General features: G+C 39.9%; 1 protein-coding gene across 1 annotated transcript in view; it reads left to right on the top strand.

Moving 5' to 3' along the window:
- The first annotated feature begins 711 nt into the window (after positions 1–711).
- The window catches only part of PMPCB (peptidase, mitochondrial processing beta subunit), a 28,505-nt gene continuing 9,919 nt past the window's right edge, over positions 712–19,297 (top strand). The window contains exon 1 of the mRNA XM_009289100.2: positions 712–771. Within this exon, the coding sequence (XP_009287375.1) occupies positions 712–771 (60 nt within the window). The remainder of the gene's footprint in view (positions 772–19,297) is intronic.

The raw sequence follows: 19,297 nt of genomic DNA, 5'->3' as shown, positions 1-19,297 counted from the left end.
AGACGTGAGGGCTGCCAGCGCGTCGCTGTCGCTGGAGGCCGGACTGCCAGTCGGCCCCGGGGAAAGGGAAGCACTTGGTTCTACTCCTGTCCGGCTCCGATGGTTGGTAAACGCTGCCCGCGGTCCCATTTGGGAGTACGAGCAGGCTCTGACCACCTGGTGCTGCGGTGAAAAGTTTCCTAGGCTCAGTTTTCTCAGGAACCTGAAGCGGTGCTGCCGTCACCGGGGAGGTACCGGCACTCACGGGAGGTGCGGCGCACGAGCGAAGCCACGGGTGGCGGCCCGCCGCCCTCCCGCAGAGCAGCCCACCTCGCAGAGCAGCCCACCTCGCAGACCCCTGCATTCCCCATCGTCATTTCCTCTACGTTAGGAAGTTCAAACTCATGCCCAGGTTCCTCCACGTGCTGGATTACGACCATCGCCTCACCCCCTGTTTACGCCTGTGAGTAGTTCACACGCGACTCCAGCCGATGGGCTGGGAAGTGAGGGATTTTGAGGCACCCAATCCAGAGAAATTAGGTTCTCATAAATAAATGTTTGGGTTTTTTTAATCTTTCCTTACCTCCTTAAGCACAAAATACAATGGAAGGTAATGGACATAGCTATGCAGCTGTGATATGAAAAAAAACCCCCACATATATAGCAGCAAAATCTAAGGCTATCTGGAGCTCTGATAACACATTTATGTACGTTTTATCTTGAAGCTCGGGAATGGATGTTCAGATCATTAGCAAAGAAATCTTACCTATGTTCAGAGGCCAAGTTCTCAAGGTAGGTCTTGGGAGGCTAGAAACATGAGCCTTACTCTTCTTATCATTAATCTACCATTCTTTTAGTCTCAGTAAGGTAGAGGAAGGATAATGCTACCAAGTTATTTTGTTCTGTATGAGGAAGACAGGTATGTATTGGTTGCTTATGGTCAGGCAGATTTGCTGACCTTTGCCAGTGGAAAATCCTAATTTATTTCTTACTTCTGGCTCTTCGCATCTGACATTTCCTGATCATTTCATCTATCAGTATGTCTAGTGCTAAGCTGGCCTCATAGTAGCAATGACTTACTCATACGTTATTAAACACAAATCTATATTGATTTAAGTTATTTCTAGTGTTACTTTATGGAATCTAAGACCTACTAAATGAGTTGGATGATACAGCTGCTCTCCATAGCTCTGATCAATGCCCATTAACAGTTAGTAATAATTAGTGCCTATATATAGAAATTTGTGTGAGCCACTAGGTAAGTGTCTCCAGGCTGGTAGTAACTGATTGACAACAGTAGCGGATTTGGGTTGCTCATCCTACACTTCAGCTGAGTATCTCCTGGTAGGCAGACCTGCCTCCACATGTCATTTGGAAGTAGTTTGTCACCAGTGCTGCAAAAAACACAGTTCAGGAGGCTCTGCTTTAGTAAATGCATTTTGTCTGTACTACAAATATAGATGTCAACATTTGGAGGCTGTAAGTAAAGACAACTGGTGTCTGTGCAGCATGCAGTTTTCAGTTTGAAAGGGAAACATCTCTCCTGGTATAACAACTGGTGAAGAATTATATGGTTGTTCTAGCAGTGTCAGAAATTACTTGAACTCTATATCACACCTATTACCTACTCTGCCACGCCAGTGTGCACAACATGAGAAAATTCAACTTCAGAGGTGCTCTTCAACAGAACCAGAATTTTAAATTAGTTTCCTGTTTCAGTATTCCCATGAGCCAACTAAGATCTCAGTCTAGTCCTGCCGCTTTGGTAGGTTTTGATCTTTCAATGTCTTATGCACACAAACGCATTTAAACTGAGGAAAAGTCCCAATGGGACATCTGTGCTCAAATAGTTGTGTAAACCCAGAAGAGAGAGCTCTCTGACTCTTAATACACCCCAGACGTGCTAACATGCTTAGAGGACTAACGTTAGGATCTTGCAGGAGTTGGAGGCCAGAAGTTACTAACAGATGGGAAGGTTCCAGCCATCTGTGCATGAGGTAAGAGTTTTTTGCTTGGCACATAGTCCTAAGAAAGGGAGTTTTAATAATTTTATTTTCTTCAGTGGCATGCATTCCTGGCATTTTTACTACTCAGACTGGCCCTATATATTGTCCACTATATATGGAAATGAAAAAGATTTGGGAGCTCCTTTGTACTGCAGAGAGGCATAGATACTGAGGAATAGCAAAGTGGGGTTATTTGGGGGTCAGTGCATTTTTTTTTTCTCACAGTGAAATTTAACAACTGAAACAGAATCCTTTTTTATTGAAGAAGTTTTTGGGGTATACCATTTCATTAATGACTTGGAAGGATAAGTTCCTTAACATAGCTTAATCTGCTTAATGCAACAACGTATATCTTAATTAGAATCGCACAGTTAGTACTTCATGAATTGTATCTGCAGTGGTGTTTTTCCCTTGGAGATAGTGTGTGCATTAATCGTGGGCAGGACAGCTCAACTAACTTATTAATAAAACTTCTCTTGATGAAAGGTTTAACCTTCTATGCAACTGAAGTTTATCAGTATTTTGTTTTGCTCTCTAAAGTGTAGAATTAGTCTTTTTCACAAAGTTTAATTTAGTCGGTTGACGTAGGCTGTGTCAGAGCAAGATACTCGCTGTCTTGGGCAGTAACTGAAGCACAATCTAAAGTAGGAAAAAGTAAAAATTCTGATAGTTAAAATTTTTATAGCTTTATAACTGAGCTGTTTTAACTTGATTGAAAATCCTCCTAGATAAGAAAATAAAAAATGTTGTACCATCTCTCACTCCATCTTAGAATATCAAGTCAGAGTCCAAAATCCCTTTAGGCTTAGTCTTGCTATATACTAGGTAATTTTACTGCTATAGTGCAGATGTAGTTTATCGCAGCAAAAAAGCACACATGCTGTAACAGTTTGTTACAAAGATCTCTGAGTGAAATAAACTATCCTAGCAAAGAAGTTTTTCACCACTCTAACATTAGCTATACTGAAATTTTTACTAGCATAGAAATTTTGCACCAAAAGAAATTCTACTAGCCTAGTAAAAGCCTCCCTGGCAAAATTGGCCCATATCGGGACATAATCAAAAAGGCTAACCTAGCCCTCTAATTACAGTGTGGAGAGGAAACCACCCTTATGGTATCCACACTGTTTCGGAGGGAAGTTAAGGGAGAAAAGTTATTTGGCACCTGTTGCAGGCAGAGGCAAGCAGAGTTTCAAATCATGTTGGATGTTAAGTTACCCTGTGAAAGAGGGTTACACAACCAGCTAATATATTTTTTGTTTATATATCAATACATATAGGTACAAAATGCTTCACAGTAATGTTTAATCAAAACATTAAATTGCCTTAGTTACAAATTTGATATATAATCAAGATACAATACTTAATGAAATGACTGTGAATGTCATGTTTACCATTACAAATCCAAACCTCTTACACAATAAAGAATTTGACAATCTTTGGGACTACAGAGAAGGAACTTATGAACTACAGTTAAAACAAAACAAAATGTGCTTCTAAATATTATGCAAAATACTTTCTGATGCCTAGCTGGTATCTCTTTAACTTCTACTCAGGGGACAAAACTGGGGGAGACTATAAACTGGAACCGTAACAGAGACATTTAGGCTGTGTTATACTAGTAACAGGCCCAGAGCGCTCTCCAGCCCTGACACCAAATTGTACAACGTGTGTATTTTCATACAGATAAACCTTCCTAGCCCTGAAGAGCAGGTGGCTGCATCAAAATTGCTGTTGTAAGTCTTCCCTGGCCCACCCTAATCCCTGAAGTATGCTTGGGCACTATCTGCGAGAATGCTAGTTGGCATGAGTCAAAACTCAGGTAGCAGCTTTGCTAGCGGTTTAATGGTTATTAAAGTGTGGCAACGTCAATGCCCATGCCTTAGTTTACTGGAACATATCTAGCCTTAGACAACACCTGATTTTGAGATTTAACCATGTATCTCAGGGGAAATTAAAGTTGTTACATGTGTTTCCAAAATCGGTGAAGCTTGGCAGTGTGATTGTGAACAAGCACTACCACGAGATGATGCTGTTATAGTCAGTACCTGATAATGTATTGTAATATTGTGTAACATTTTGCAAAATTACTATCATTAAAATATATTTAGGAAATTCAATTACAGTGTCTAAAAGGCCTGATCAGATCCAGATTCCTTTGTGAGTGGCACTGTGCATAAAAAAAAATCCCTGCCCTTTTGCAATTGAATTTGTAATTGGGCACAAGATACAGTAACAGGTTTAATAAACAGGAAAAAGACATTCTGGATGTAAAAAGGAGAAAAAAAAAAGAATATGTAGGGGTAGCTCCTAACACTGTTGGGTTGTTATGAGTGTCTTGACTAATTGCAAATTAGAAATTGTAGAACATTGTGCTGCTTTCAGTGCAGGCGAGATGACGACAAACTGTTTCTTTGTGTCTAAATGCATTACTGAAAAGTGTCCCTCTAACAATCATTTTAGACATATACTAAAATGGATTGAGTTTGTAACTATCCTTTATTTAAGGGAGCATTTCTTACACATAGTGCCATGGCTTGGATGTGAATATTGGCAATTGCTAAGGCCGTAACTATGCCCTCTAGTTTAATTTCTGATATGACCAGATTGTTGTATGTATATGTAATTAACCTTATTCTCATGCCATTGATATCTCTGTGGTTTCATTTTTTGTGGCTCTAAGAAGTATTTGGCCCTAGCTCCGTGCTTTTATTCACCACAGAGCAAATGGGCTACTGTGAGGCAGATATGCGTCATCTGACAACCCCAATGCTGGGTCTCAGTCAGTCTTTAAGATGGTCTGGCTTGCCTTCACAGCTGTGAATATAGCCCTTCGGCAGGGAGTGCCCATTGTGAGTCCTCTGGAATGTGGGAGGAAAATTCATCCTGCCAAGACACAGCTTGCTTGTTTGGCATACAGTCAGCCTGCAAAATGAGAGGGCTACTGCACTGGCAGTACTACAAAAGTGCTCGGAGGGGGACAAGATGCAAGGGTGTAGAAAGGGAAGGAGGCATGGTATGAGAGCATGGAAGAATATACTCTTAAGTACTTCATGGTGGAAATATGCTGGCTGGGGATGTTCCAGGCTGTGTACATCTGCAGAAGGAGTATCTAGACTGCCTGAAGAGGATGCTGAAAGGGTGCACAGGCCTGAGTTTTCACCAGCAGTGTCCCAAATAGGTTGCTCTCAGGATGATTTTGGGGGTGCACCAATACAGTGATGAGCTGATCGTGGGAGTGTGACATGTCAGTTCAACTATTTATTCTACATGCTTTGTAGGAGCTGTCTATAAAGCTGCAGAGTGTTAAAACTCTCTCTTCCTTCTCACGTTTGAACATAACACCTTTGAAGTCTTATAGACAGACAATGTTGGAGGTTCATAGATGCTTATTTCCTGCTAAACAGTAACATGCTCGTTCGGAGACCCTAGGATTGGAACAACTTCTTTGAATTCACTGTCTGTTTCATTTTTTAGTTTAAAGCCAGTGTAATACCTCTGAGATCAATGCAGAATAAAACCAGTGATGGCCATGGAAGAACTGGGGCCACTGTTTACTCATACTTTCAGAGCACATATGGAAAGACAATGCCACATAGAAATAAACAATCATACACAAATAGGCTCTTTCAGAAAGAATGAAACTATGCAAGCTTGGTGTCCTGATCATTTCTGTTCACTGCTCTGTAGTTTCACCCTCCCAGCATAATAATCCAAGCACACTTCTCTCCATGCCTTCCATGACATCTGTTTGGGCAAGAGACAGCGTGTGCTGTGGTTAATCCAGTTAGTCGTATGTGCAGGCAGACCGGCCAGCAACTGCATGTGCCCACTGCCAACTGGCTCATGCTAAGACAATACATGCTGCCGTGTTCTACCTACTTTTCCCATACTCAGGGAACTAATTTAGTCTCCTTCCTACATCCAGATACTGGTGTTAAAGAAAATTATAGGAATTTAATTACTTTGGGCTGTATTAGGCTTACTTCAGCGGTGTACTATTACATGCTCTGAGGCCTTGGTCCCTTAACTGACCAGAACACATGCCTTTGGAGCATCATTTAGATCCCATCAAACACAAATTTTTAATGTTTACTTTCCATGAAAACCAGGTTGCAGGGAAAAGGACAGATGCGTACTCAGGTTTCTTCACAGTGTGAACTGGGATGTAGCTGAGTTGTCCACCTTTACTAAGAAACCAGGGAATGCTCTAAGACTTCCTAATCCACAGAAAGCCCTTGAAATATTTTCCTTCTTTCAAATATCCTTGAAATTGGCCAGTTAGTTTGATGGAAAGGCACAGAGCATGGTTTCACAAGAAACCTGGTTAAAATCAAATAACGATGGTGGTATTGTAACCAAGAACTTCTGCATAATCTCAAATAAGTTAGTTTTTAGATTACAATGAAAAATACATTGTGAAATGGAAAACAAGAAAAAAAAATGACTTTTTAAATCATGTAAAGTTACTGTAGGGCAACAGTCATTAATAAGAAAGAAGGTGTATAACAATGAGGTAAGTCAGAGCTTCCCTGTGATTGCTTGTAAATATTCAGAATCACGGACCATCCTTTTCCTTGCCTGCACAAACTGTTTTTGTAGCTTTATTACACAAGCATCATCGAAGTACAGGGCTAGAAGGGGCTTCAAGAAATCCCATAGTCCAAACCACTACATTCAGTGAGGATCTTTCATAATTGGATTATTATTTTAACTGTCAGCACCCCATGCAGGCGTGCTATGTGCTACACGAAGCTGCTTTCAGCTGCTAAGCTGCTGCTCTGGCACTAATGGAAACTGCTGGGTTCCCAGGCTGACCTCAGTACCCTGCTACCACCCTCCTGAAATGAGTCTGAAACCTCTTCTTCATCCACAGCTCCCAGGAGGGAGAGGGAAAGGAAATCCGCTCTGGTTTTAACAGCTGGCACTGAATAGGGGAGAGAGTTATAAATAAATGGAAATAAAGAATGAGGGCATGTGACTAAAGCCATGAGGGTCACTTTTTGGTATGCCAACAGATGAGCAATGCTCCGAGTGGCATTTGACAAAATGTCACTCTGAATGTGTAGACACGATGATGATGTCAAAAGAGGCTCATTTGAATTGGGATTCAGGAGGATCCTCTATTTAAATCCTGTCTGAGCTACTGACAGGCTGCATGACTTTCTAGAATATACTGAGCTCCATGGGTCAAATTGGTCCTCGCTGCAACTAAATTGACTACAATGGAATTATTCTGGGACTGAACTTGATTTCTCAGACATCAGTCAACACAGCTGGTTCACTGAATAAATGAAAGAAAGCAAGCATAGATGTCACTGGAAAACAGATGCATCTGAACAGAGTCTTTTCGTTTTGGCAAAACTAGAGCAGAACTGCACAATTGTTATTTAAAATGCATAAATAATTGTTGATGGTGATTTATTGACAATGTAAACTCTATGAAGGTAACAGATCTTTTTTTTCAAGGGAATTATTAGCATTATTGTCTTTTTCAAAGGGGATGTAATTTTTATGTATGTTATTTATAACTTGGAAAATGACTGATGCTTCTTTAAGTATTCTGGTAAAGATAGGTTTTTTTCTTCAAAAAAATAATATTTCTTCAAAAATAAAGATAGTTTTTTTGTTCTTCTTCAAGCATGCAGCAAAATGCTTCACAGTGGTAAGCTTCTTCCATAGAAAATGCTTTTGGAGTCAGATAACAAAATAATGGTGTTAATTAATAAAAGATAATTGTTATTAAAAGTACTTAAACAACATAAGCAGAGGATAAGACTATCTCTAAAATGGGGAAAAAAAAGATTGCTTCTAAGCGTCCTGCTTCCTGGGATGGAAGCTTTTAGAAACCACAACTTTTATGGATTTTGGGGTAGATAAAGAACAAGTGATTTGCTCCTTTGTAGAAAATGAAGTGAGGGACTGGTGTTCTCTTACTGATGCATAACTCCGCTATTTATGTTTAATCATAGAAGTACTGGAAATTTCAAGTGGGATTTCCCCTAGTTTCGCTAGGACCTCTACAAAGGTAGGAGTAAGTTTCTTTAAAGTTGAAATTAAGTAGTTCGATAGTGAGCATGTTTTCAAGCCTAGCTGAAAGGACACCAAATCTTGGTGTCTGTGTACCTGTGCCGCTAGGAGAACTTTGGGAAGCTTAGAAAGTCAGTGTAAAAAGACCTAGACAAAACGGTGGTTTACAGAGCAATTGCAAGAGATGTTCTCCAGCACAGATAAAGCTTAACAAAGGGTTCTTCTCTTATCCCTGCCATTCCTGTCATTTAAACAAAACGAGCAGTTATAAATCAAAATATTCTTTTATCCCAGCTGCTCACATGATTTAAGTTATTTACAAAACACAAAATAGAACAACCTTAATAAGAATAATTTTCCCGTTTCATGTATGCTGTCCTGTTCTTCTACCAGAGATACCCTAATTCTAGATAAAACGAGACTGAGATTTAACAAGTAGGCAAAAAAACATTTGGCAAAATTTAAGAAAACTTGGAGAGGTGACACTGGTACATTTTTTTTCCTCCTTTTTCATGCCAATTTAGTAATGAGGACAATGGAGTTGCTTCTCTAGACATGATTAAAAAAAAAAATAAAAATCTGAAAGGGTTTTCCAGTTCATCCTCTTGCTTCATAGCAGAATCCACTCTATCTAATCAGCTCCTGACAGATATTTGTTCGACCTGACCTTGAAAATTTGCAGTCATGCTGATTTTTCAGACCCTTCCACAGTGAGCTACTGCATGATGTTCCTTACAGTTCCAAAGGTTTTTGTAAAATATAACCTAAATCTGCAAGTTGCAGTTTAAAGCTATTATTTCTTGCCGTATCAGTAGATGTGAAGAACAGTTTGTATCTCTGCAATACTTTTTATGTGTTTGAGAACTGATATCATATCTTCCCTCAATCCTCTCATTGCTAGACTAAACAAATTAATTCTTTCAGTCTTACCTCATGGGTCACATTTTCTATACCTCTGAAAATTACATGGCTCTACCATGGTTTCTTTCTTTATTGGTCTTTCTTCAAGTGAGGTGCCCAAAAAAGGATGTTGTACTCCAGCTGAGGTCTTATCAGGGCTGATTTGAACAGAACCTTGCTTCATGTGTCTTTTATGGAGCTGTTTATACACCCCAGTGTGAAGTCTGTTTATTTTACGACAGTATGACAGCACTGGCTTGTTCAGTTTATGATGCAATACTACCCCTAGATGCTTTTCTGAGGGGTGTACTGCTTACCAATAACACTCCATCACCTTCCTGTGCAGCTGATTATTCTTAAAAATAATACCTTACATCCTTCCATCTTGAACAACATCCTATTTTTTTCAGACCATTTCTCTGGTTTGTTACCATTTTTTATTCTGGTGTTTGTCCTACGACACGATGTACATGTGCACTCATACCACTTAGGCCACTGCATTAAGACCATGTGACAGATTCACTTTCTTGTCTCCTGAGGAAAGGCCATGTACCTCTCAAGAAGGAAGGTGTCATGGGGCAGAACTAGCATGATTTATGCATGCCATGACCATTCCCTGCCCACTTCCGTGTGGCCCTCAGGAGAAGACAAAAGGGAATGGGGCAAGAGATGGGGGAATTTTCAAGGAAAATTGAATCTGGTGCCTAGATAGATCCAGAATATTTCCTTAGCTAGCCGTGCATGCTTCCTGCAAGACCAGGTTAAGAGCCTTATTACAGTCAACATATGAAGCATCTATTGCTTCTCCTCAATCTGCAAGGCCTATGTCCCTGTTCTGGAATGTTTTCTCGTAAAACCACATTACCTGTTACTTACCACCGTAGAATTACAGGCTAATTTAGTTTGAAAGGGACTTCAGGAGGTCTCCAGTCCAACCCCCTGCTCAAAGCAGGGTCAGCTATGAGTTCAGATCAGACTTCATTCTGTTGCATTTTGAAAACCTGCAAGAGTGTAGACTTCACAAGCTCTCTGGGCAACCAGTTCCACAGCTTGACTGCCTCATGGTGAAAATGTTTTCCCTTAAATCCAGTTTGAACCTCTCTTATTTCAATTTATGTCCATCGTCTGTCATCCCCCCACCTTATAGCACTTTGAAGAGCCTGGCTCCATCTTCTTGGTAATCTCCTCTTTGCTATTGTATAGATGCTTAGGAATACTTTATTTTTCCTATTATTTGGCAAGAGGAACTGAAAGGCAAAGAATAGCCTTTCCTGAATTCCTGAGTTTTGGATTCTGCCTTTTTTCCATTTGTATGCTTGACCATTTCCTTTCTTATTTAACTTACACATTCCTTATTTTAGAGAGGGAACGAAGCGGTTACTTCTGAGAACTAGTAGAGAATGGTTAAGGGAGTTGTATCAGGCTGACACAATTGAGAACATTTAATTTACCTAAGTTGTCTTTATCTGTTCTTTCTCTTTTCTAACTGGAATTCTTATTCCCTTCTCTAACTTACAAATCAAAGCAAGGCATCATACACAAGCATTTGCAGAAGTCAAAGCAAGGAGGTAAAAAAAGAGACATTAGGAAGCATTTCTTTACCGAGAGGGTGGTCAAACACTGGAACAGGCTTCCTAGAGAGGTGGCCGATGCCCCAAGCCTGTCAATGTTTAAGAGGCATTTGGATAATGCCCTTAGTAACATGCTTCAACTTTTGGTCAGGCCTGAAGTGGTCAGGCAGTTGGACTAGGTGATCGTTGTAGGTTCCTTCCGACTGAACTATTCCATCCCATTCTATTCCATTCCATGTTCTGCTTGTGATTGTCAGCCACTATTCCATGCAAGTCAAGTTGTCTGTTTAAAGACAGGTACTTTGAATTAAATCAGAGCATCTCATTGACTGTGCTGAACTTCGATTCAGGCCTTTAGAGTCTTGGCCTGTAAAGATCAGATAGCAAATCTTAACTACGCACATAGTTCCTGCTGCTTTATTGCAAACTGTATAGATGGGTTTTCCTTATTCAAATATACATGACTTGGCGTAGATTTTATGTAGGCAGAGTCAGTCAATCCATACATTTTTGAGAAATGTATGAGGACCTTACATGGATGAAATAAAAATTGCATGTAGATGCCACATATTCTTTCTTTTATTTATCCAGAGGCTGCTGAAAACTTTGAAAAATAGTAAAAAAGAATAGTCTCAAGAAGCTTTGGGGAGTTTAGAGTTTCTCAGTAAATCTCTTGTGATCAACTTATATGTGTAATTATACTAAAAATTACTCCTCGTGCTTAACTTGTAATTCAAAAAGAAAAGATTGAGATGTAAATAATTTCACTGGTAGAAAGCCAAGACTGGAAAATATTGGTTATCATTGCAAAAAAAAAAAAAGAAAAAAAAAGTGGGAAAGTCAAAAGGAATAGCTGTGAGATTTGTGCACTGTGCAGCTGGCAGTAAGTTCTGAAGCTTTCTGGTTTTATTTTTTATACCTGATTTGGGAAAAATGTTTCAGGATAAAATAAATACATTACATAGTACAAAAAGTAGATCTGCCAGTATTAATAGACTAGCAGGATGACTGATAGCCATAGTCAGAAACACATGCGATTATGGCTAATGCTGAAAGTAGTGCAACCACTATGCGATACCATCAATGCAAGAACTGCAACCATCTAGAGAGTAAGTGCCCATCCCCTAATTCTGTTGAATCTACTTAGTAGTAGTGACTTGGATTCCTATTCCAAACCTTCTTTCGTTTGACACACTATAGCTTATCTGCTATGAAGACCATGTTGTGTCTGAAAATGCCTCTTAGGTAGATCTCCTAGGCCTCTCATATTAACTCAGTTCTTCTTATATACTGAGTTAAGTGGGATTTTCAAAGAAAAAAGAATATATATTCCAGAGGTACACAGGTACTTTCATGCCTCCCAGTCGGTAGCTGAAGTTCCAAAGGCAGATGTGGAAGCAAATGTGTTTAAGGCATATTGGATCTTTATGCACATGTGCCAATTTGAATGTGTTCTGGACATTTCAAATTTACTGCTTATCTACAGACCAACTCATTAATGTGCATGCACTGAAATTCTTGCATTGCAAACCTGATGATTTTCTGAGCATATGTGGCTCGAGTTGCATGGCTTTTGTGAAGGAGATCGAAGGTATTTTGGAGAATCACAGTGGGCATAACATACAGAGAAGACCTGTGCATGCACGATGTCTGGGATTAGTAGATGTTTGGCAGCCTGCTTGGAGTTAGTGCTCTGCACTAGCTGCCAAACATCTGGAAGTTAGTAGAAAAATGTAGGAAAGTGGTAGGGAAGAAAATGACCAGCAAAAGCAGCTGTGTCCCACAAAAAATGGTAGGTCTGGCAATCTGGGCTATAATAGGATTTGACAAAGGCATCAATCTGGGACATAGAGCACAGTGGGTTTGAGAAACTCCAGAAATTGTTTTCTTCAGAGAACTATAAAAAAGGCCAATGAATCTGAAATCAGTCTGAAAAAAGATCTTCAGTGATATGCACCACTAAACTCAGTGCAATCAGATTGTTAACTTGAAATTTAAAAGTTTAAATATCAACTTTAGCAAGTTGGCTGCTTATGTGAGCAGAAATATCCAACCAACGTTATCCTACTTTTCCAAACTCCTTCTGCTGGCTTCTCAGGTTATAAAAGCTCCAACTTTCTCTTTGCCAGCCATCTGTCAACACTGCTAGCTTTTCCCTTGATAACTTCTACAGCGTGGTTATTTGTTTCACAAAAATCAGCACAAAATTCAGTTTCTACAAAGTCTTGAACCCTGAATATGTGCATGCATCAAAAAATAAACTTATTGTAATATAAAGATAAATAACAAAACAAATACTCAAGTGATTGCTTTGTTTGATTTAGTTAATGACAAGAACTCAGTATTTAAATTTAAGTAAAGATGCTGCAGAATTTCCAGCCTGTTGCATCAAAATGCTGGAAGCCCTTACAGAATCTAAGTTCAACTTGTGCCCTTGAGTAAATGCATTTATAATCTGTATAATATCCTCTAATAATTTAATAAAATATAGGGATCCGATGCTAAGATAAGGGAAGCCTGGGATGAGCTACTAGTCTGAAGCTCAGGATAAGATTTGTTTTGCCTGAAGGTAGCTGCCTGGAAGTTGGGTATCTTTAGTCTGCTGAACTAGTCATTTGTTCCTCTACATTCACTGGCAGAGAGAATTACCACGAGGAGACATTTCTTAGTAACCATCCTAAGAGAGTTGTCCAGAGTACAATGGATAACCCACATTTTGGAGGTGCCCGTTTCCCTCCAGACTATTGAGAGAGCGTAGAGAACTAGTTTTATACAGCTGGAGTTAGGTGTGATGCGTGATACCACCTTAGTCCGTGAGCGCAGGGCAGGCCTACAGCACACAGAGATGAGCCAGGACTCGAATTTGGCCAGTCTGCAATAGCATCATGGACCCCAGAGAGTCTACAGCATCATGGACCCCAGAGAGTCTACAACATCATGGCAATCAGTCCAGGCTATAAAACCGGCTAAGAAGCTGGATAGAGCTGTAAAGCCAAATGCTTGTATACATTGCTTCCACAGTTAAACTGCAACAGGGAACTGCGGTAGCTAAACAAAAACTACCCTGGATCAGTGACTATTTTGGGTAAGTCTATACTCGCACTGTATTAATATCTGTATAAAACTACATGGTCTGTAGTTTGTGTTTGCTAATGCTTACTTAAGCATTACTGAGATTATAGGGATTAGAGATTGAGAAAACAGGGTTTAAGAGAGGAGATAAAAGAGAAAACTCAGTTACCTGGATATTAGAATAGCATGTAACTGTACATTTACTATATTATAAGCTGTGATGAGTAGCATTAACAGCATTTTCGTGTAATGGAAAATCTACTCTCACTTCACAGATTGTTAAGAAAAGCTGCTCACAGCATTGCTACCTGAACGATGTCTGAACAGAGGAAGAATGAATCACAGAATCAAAGAATGGTGGCTGTCTTGGCTGCCTGATCAGGTGCCAAATTCTAATATTTTCAGTAATTGCATTAATTTCATTTTTCACTAACTGTGTTAACTTTTATTGAATTATACTAGAGACTTGGGTGACCTTTTAATTATTTTCTGGAGAAAATATTTTGCTGAAGTGACCTTTTCTTAAAACAAGCAAAAAGTTGAAATAAATGTTGGATTTTGGGAACTTGTCCACCATCAAATCAGAGTAATGATATAAAACAATGCACCTGTATGTGGTTATAGTCAAAGGAAGGTATGGAAATGACACTTGTATGGAATGCCAACAAAAGCAATAAAAAAGGACTAATTTCTAGGATCCTTGTTCTGTAGTGAGCCTGCTAAAAGGCAAGGAGAAACCTATCTGTTTTGCTAAATCAGATGAACTTACCCACGGGAATTTCCTCTTGAGTTACTACATCAGGCTGAATCTTTCGTTTGGCACGTTCTTCTTGAAAAAGTGTTGTTATGAACTACCCAAACTCCTTCCATTTATCTTCCTGATAAAAGCCTTCAGAAGTCAGGTAGTAAGTTGTTTGGTACTTACAGCTAGGTCCCTCTTTCTTATTTCAGTGCATAGATACCTATGACAAAAAGAACCGCGTGCAGACAGAATACTATAATATTCCCTGAAGAAAGTTTTTAATCAGCAGCTTCAAGAGTGCTCTGTTAATGAGAAATGGAAATGTTATAAATTCAGCCAACAGCCTTTATGTTTAATTTAGACAGTTTTCCTTGCAGCTCGAGAGTACAAAAGACCAGTGTCAGTGGCCTGTAGGCCCTTGCAGTTGCTGCTCAGTGATTAACCATGGAAAAGAAATGCTATTTGCAATTTAATTAGCTGGAGGATAACCTATAGGTAATACTGATAAAAATAATCAGCTAGATGCCAGTGAGCAGCTGGCATGAAAATCGGACAACACAGTGTCCGTAAAGTTTGATTTGTATTCTCAAAACAGCTTTATTCACAAAAAAACGCTCCTCTGCAAAAAAGTATAGTTTCTTGAGCCCATGTTTTTAGGCTTGTTTGAATTCTTGCTTGGCTGAGCTAAAGCCAATTCCTGGCAGCAGGATTTCAGCATATTCATTAAGTGCAATACCATATCATTGCTTTAAAAACATAGTGGATTGTAAATAAACAGTGAACACAATGACTCTACAAAAAGCCAACACAGCACTAAACAGTAGTTCAGCTGAAGGCAATTTCAATTGTTAATGCTTTTACTGTGTGCTGGTTTCAGCAGTTTTGAAGGTCTGTTTTCCTGAGTAGTGCTGTTCTGATGCTCAGTTGCTGTGGCCTCTTGGCTGGGGTTGAATCGACCTGCAATTCAGGATAGCTCTTCCAGACTACGTCTATAGTGACCTGATCATGACAGTGTGTCTTGCTGATAAGAACTTTTTCTTTATTTCAGAAGAAATATTTTATCTATACAACTGAAAGAAAAACCTTTCAATGTGATCGTGCTTTCTTTGCTCATGTCGACTGTCATTCTAGCTCAGAGCTACAGCAGTGCTGATTTCAAAGTATTGTGTTCAACCCCTGTGTTGATACATGGTTATATATGCATCAGGAGTGTATATGCAGATTTCTGATTTATATCACTTTCACTGCTACTACATGGAATTGTTTTATAAAGTATAAGTATTTCTCTAGAAGCAACCAGCTAGATCTGTTGAGTGCTGGAACCAGCTGAATCTTTTATCATATTGGGTATTTGTAGATGTGTGTGAGCTGATACTGCAGCCTTCTCCTCAGCTGGCGGTTCCTGGCTGCTCATTTTCATGAGACATAGGAGTGGCCTTATCTTTGAGATCTCTGTGTCAAGTTTGGTTGATATTGTACAGTAATGAGCATGGAAACCTCATGTCCTCAGAAAACCAGCTGGAATTGTATAATTCAGACTGTATATTACTACTGGTTTTGGTGGGGTTCCTGACGAGTTTGAAGGGTAAAGCCTGCTTAAAAACCAAAAGTGCCATTTGGTCCTTTTCCAGAAACCTGTTTACGAGGGATGCTAATCTAAAATAGCTACTTAGTGTAAAATACAAAGCTCTTCATATTTAGGGTGAAATCCGGAGTCTGGATTTGAAGGAACTAGATTGTCATCCTGAGAATCTCACCTATATCATCTACCCGTTTCACAAGGCTCCGTGGCATCCTGAACTTGGCAGGCAACTATTTATGTATCATGCTGATGACTGCAGGATAAATGACAAGGACATTGTTTATATAGAACTCCCCTCTGCTAATCCTGGCCCTTCTACTTCATTGTTGCTTGAGACTGGATGCATAAGAGCTATAAAGACAGGTCTCATTTTCTCCATCTGGAAGCTGCAGATAATACTGTTTGCTCACAATATCCCTCTGGTTTAGGCATTTATTGTTACAATAGTCCATTTCTAAACAATCTCATTGTAAAAAGAGACTGTTAAAACCATTTTAAAAGTAGTGTTTTGTAAGAGTTTAGTGGTGAATGTTTATATATTCAGCTCGTACTGTTAGAACACCAGTGTTTGTTCTATTTTATTGCATTTTTAGCTGAATAATAACATTTCTTGATTTAAAGTTGCATCTCTCTAATGACCTTTGCTGGATGCTAAATTTTAGATTGCATTTACATATGAGACACTGCTATTTTGTTAAGTAGGAGACATTATGAGGATAATCAGTTTATCGTAAGCTGTAATTCTATGTCTAGCAAGGATTCAAATTTCTAGGATGGAGGATGGCTAATGGCTTAGTGAAGTCTGGTAAAACATCTTTGAGATAAATCCCAGCATAATGAGATCAGTTCGATCTAACTGTAAAATGGAAGAGAAACTTAATTTTAATTTTCAAATGCACAGTTTGGTGCTTTGCTTTTTTATTTTACAACTTGACAGAGATATGTCTGCAATTAAAAAAATGCTGGAACTGGATGGATCTTTTGAATATGCATAAACTAAAAGGGAGAAACTAAACGAAAAAAAAAAAGGAGAAGTAGCTAGCTTCATGTAAGGTTCGATTTTTCTATTCTGCGGAAACTAATTTGCCTCCAATGTAAATTCTCTGGTGAAAGGATGTGCCTACTTTGCAGCTACAAGATGCTTCTTACATAGGTACTAAATGTGTGTGGGTATGGGTATGTAGTATGTGGGTACTAAAATAGTACAGGCAGCAAAATAACAGTAACAATAATTTCAGTCACAGAGATCCACAGTTACATATGCAATCAAGGGGTCCTTGTCAAATTAGGCAGCATCTGGTTTCTTGGCATTTAGGTTTGTATTTTAACTAATGTGTTAACAACAGTTTCCACTTTTATTTTTAAATGTATGCAGTATATAATGCTTTTGTGTTTTATTATTTTCATGCAATTACAGTGCTTGTGACAGAAACTGGACAGGCCCTGCTGCAGGATTAAAGCTGCTGTTTAAGCACGCAGCATATGAAGTGGCAGCGCAAACTTTTTAGGGGAGTCAGTACATTTTCACCCTGAACTCCAAAGGGAATAGTAACTTGCTTACATACACAAAATATTCCAGAAAAGCTGTGTATTTAAAATACGATGGCTTTTTCTGAAATTGCTTCATGTTTTGGAGTCTGAGGAGGTACATCACGGTGAATAGCCTTCTCAAGCTTTAGCCTCTGAGACAGCTCAGGAGCTACTAACACCACTGTCATTTGTGAGTCACAGTAGTTTTGTCACCTAAAATCTGTGTGTGACTGGCAACATTTCAGGGGTAAGGGAGCACCACTTCTGACAGCTCTTGTGAATCAACTCTTGAGTAACAGGACGTTGGCAAGTGTAGGAGATGGCTCACGCTGAGCAGAAAGATCCTCTGTTCCCACTATTTTCGAGACCCAGCATGGAAGTAGAGCCCAGAGCAAGAGACGGAGCGACTGAGGGCACTCACCAGCTTAGCACTGAGCTCTTCCAGAAACTGGCTGTATCTATTAAAAAGGAGAGCACAGGGGGCACAGAAGGCAGGCGCTGAAGGACCTGGGGAAAAGCCAATACTACATCTGGGGCCCAAGATCCTCTTCCTTCTGATCATCTGCTGAGAGCCCAGCTTTCTCTCTCTTTGGAGCAGAGCAGGACAGCAGTAGGGAAGGTTTGTAGTATCTGTACTGAGGCAGAGGATGTCAGAAGTACTGTGCTACAGTCTGAGGCAGAGGGGGTTTACTGGGTTAGGAAAGTAGTACCAAAACCCAGTGCCTTCCCTCCAGCATATGTAGTACAGATTTTTTTAAAAATAGTATTTTGTTTCTTCGTATAATGTCACACAACACACTGTGGGACTCAGACAGATAATAGAATTTCACCTCTGATTTTTCCCTCATTTTTGAGATAATATTTGATTAGACAAGTGAAAAGCTCTTAACTCCAAGAAAAAAGTAAAAATTTTAAACAGGAAGTAAAAACTGACAGCACTGCTTTCTGCATGTCTATACCTATTTATCTACAGCCATACACTCCAAGCATGCTCAGGAACAATCTTTGGCACTGAAATGAAGTTGTTTCTACTGGGACATTGCCAGAATTTTTCCCAACCCAGATTTGGCTCTCATCAAGTACCATTCCCGCAAGCCTTTCCCAGCCCCTGGCAGTGGGGAGGGACTGTTCCCAGCAGACAGTTTGCACAGGGCCGTCCCATGTTGGGAGCTGAGCGAGTTCACCAGCATTGGCACGGCAGTTCCCTGCCAGCTGGCCTTGGCGGAGCATTGAATTTACTGGTATTGATGAAGCCTTCCTACCCTGAACAGTCTAGTCTCTTAGATACATTGCATACATTCAGGATGCTTCTCAAAACAAGACTTTAGATTATTATCTTGTTTCAGTCTCGGGACTTCCCCCGTTGTCTGAAAGAACAACTTCTAGATCCGTCCTAGATCTGTCTCGCAGGAAATGCAGTGCCCTCAACTAGCAGTGCCGAAATAGCCTATTTCAACGCTGTGTGGAAACACATGGCCAAAGGAACCTCAGCGGGCAACAAGCTCTGCCCACAGCAGTTCACAAACTAACTGACGAAATGCAGGACTTCGTGGTTACAGAAACTGGCAGTAACGGTTTATTGACAGGAAAACTGGCTTTCCTGAATTGTACTGTTCTGTGGTGCAGAGTTAGGAAAACAGGGCAATTAAAACCTAGGCCTGTTTTGCACAGTTTGTAATTAGCCAGCTCTGGAATAGTTCGGTTTGACTGTGGTTTGTTGGAGTATCCCACTGAAAATACTCATTACAGGGGAAGCAGTGGTTTTGTGAGGAATATAAACTTCCCATAGCTCCGATCAGGTACTAGGCCTCACTCCCATGGCTGGGCCCACACCGCTGAGGCTTGGTCGAGGGCCCGGTGTCGGCGTTTCCTCACGATGGGGTCA

This window comes from Aptenodytes forsteri, unplaced genomic scaffold (genome assembly GCF_000699145.1).
Source record: "Aptenodytes forsteri isolate BGI_AS27 unplaced genomic scaffold, ASM69914v1 Scaffold137, whole genome shotgun sequence".
Taxonomy (NCBI): domain Eukaryota; kingdom Metazoa; phylum Chordata; class Aves; order Sphenisciformes; family Spheniscidae; genus Aptenodytes; species Aptenodytes forsteri.
This window is presented reverse-complemented; position numbering and strand designations above follow the sequence as displayed.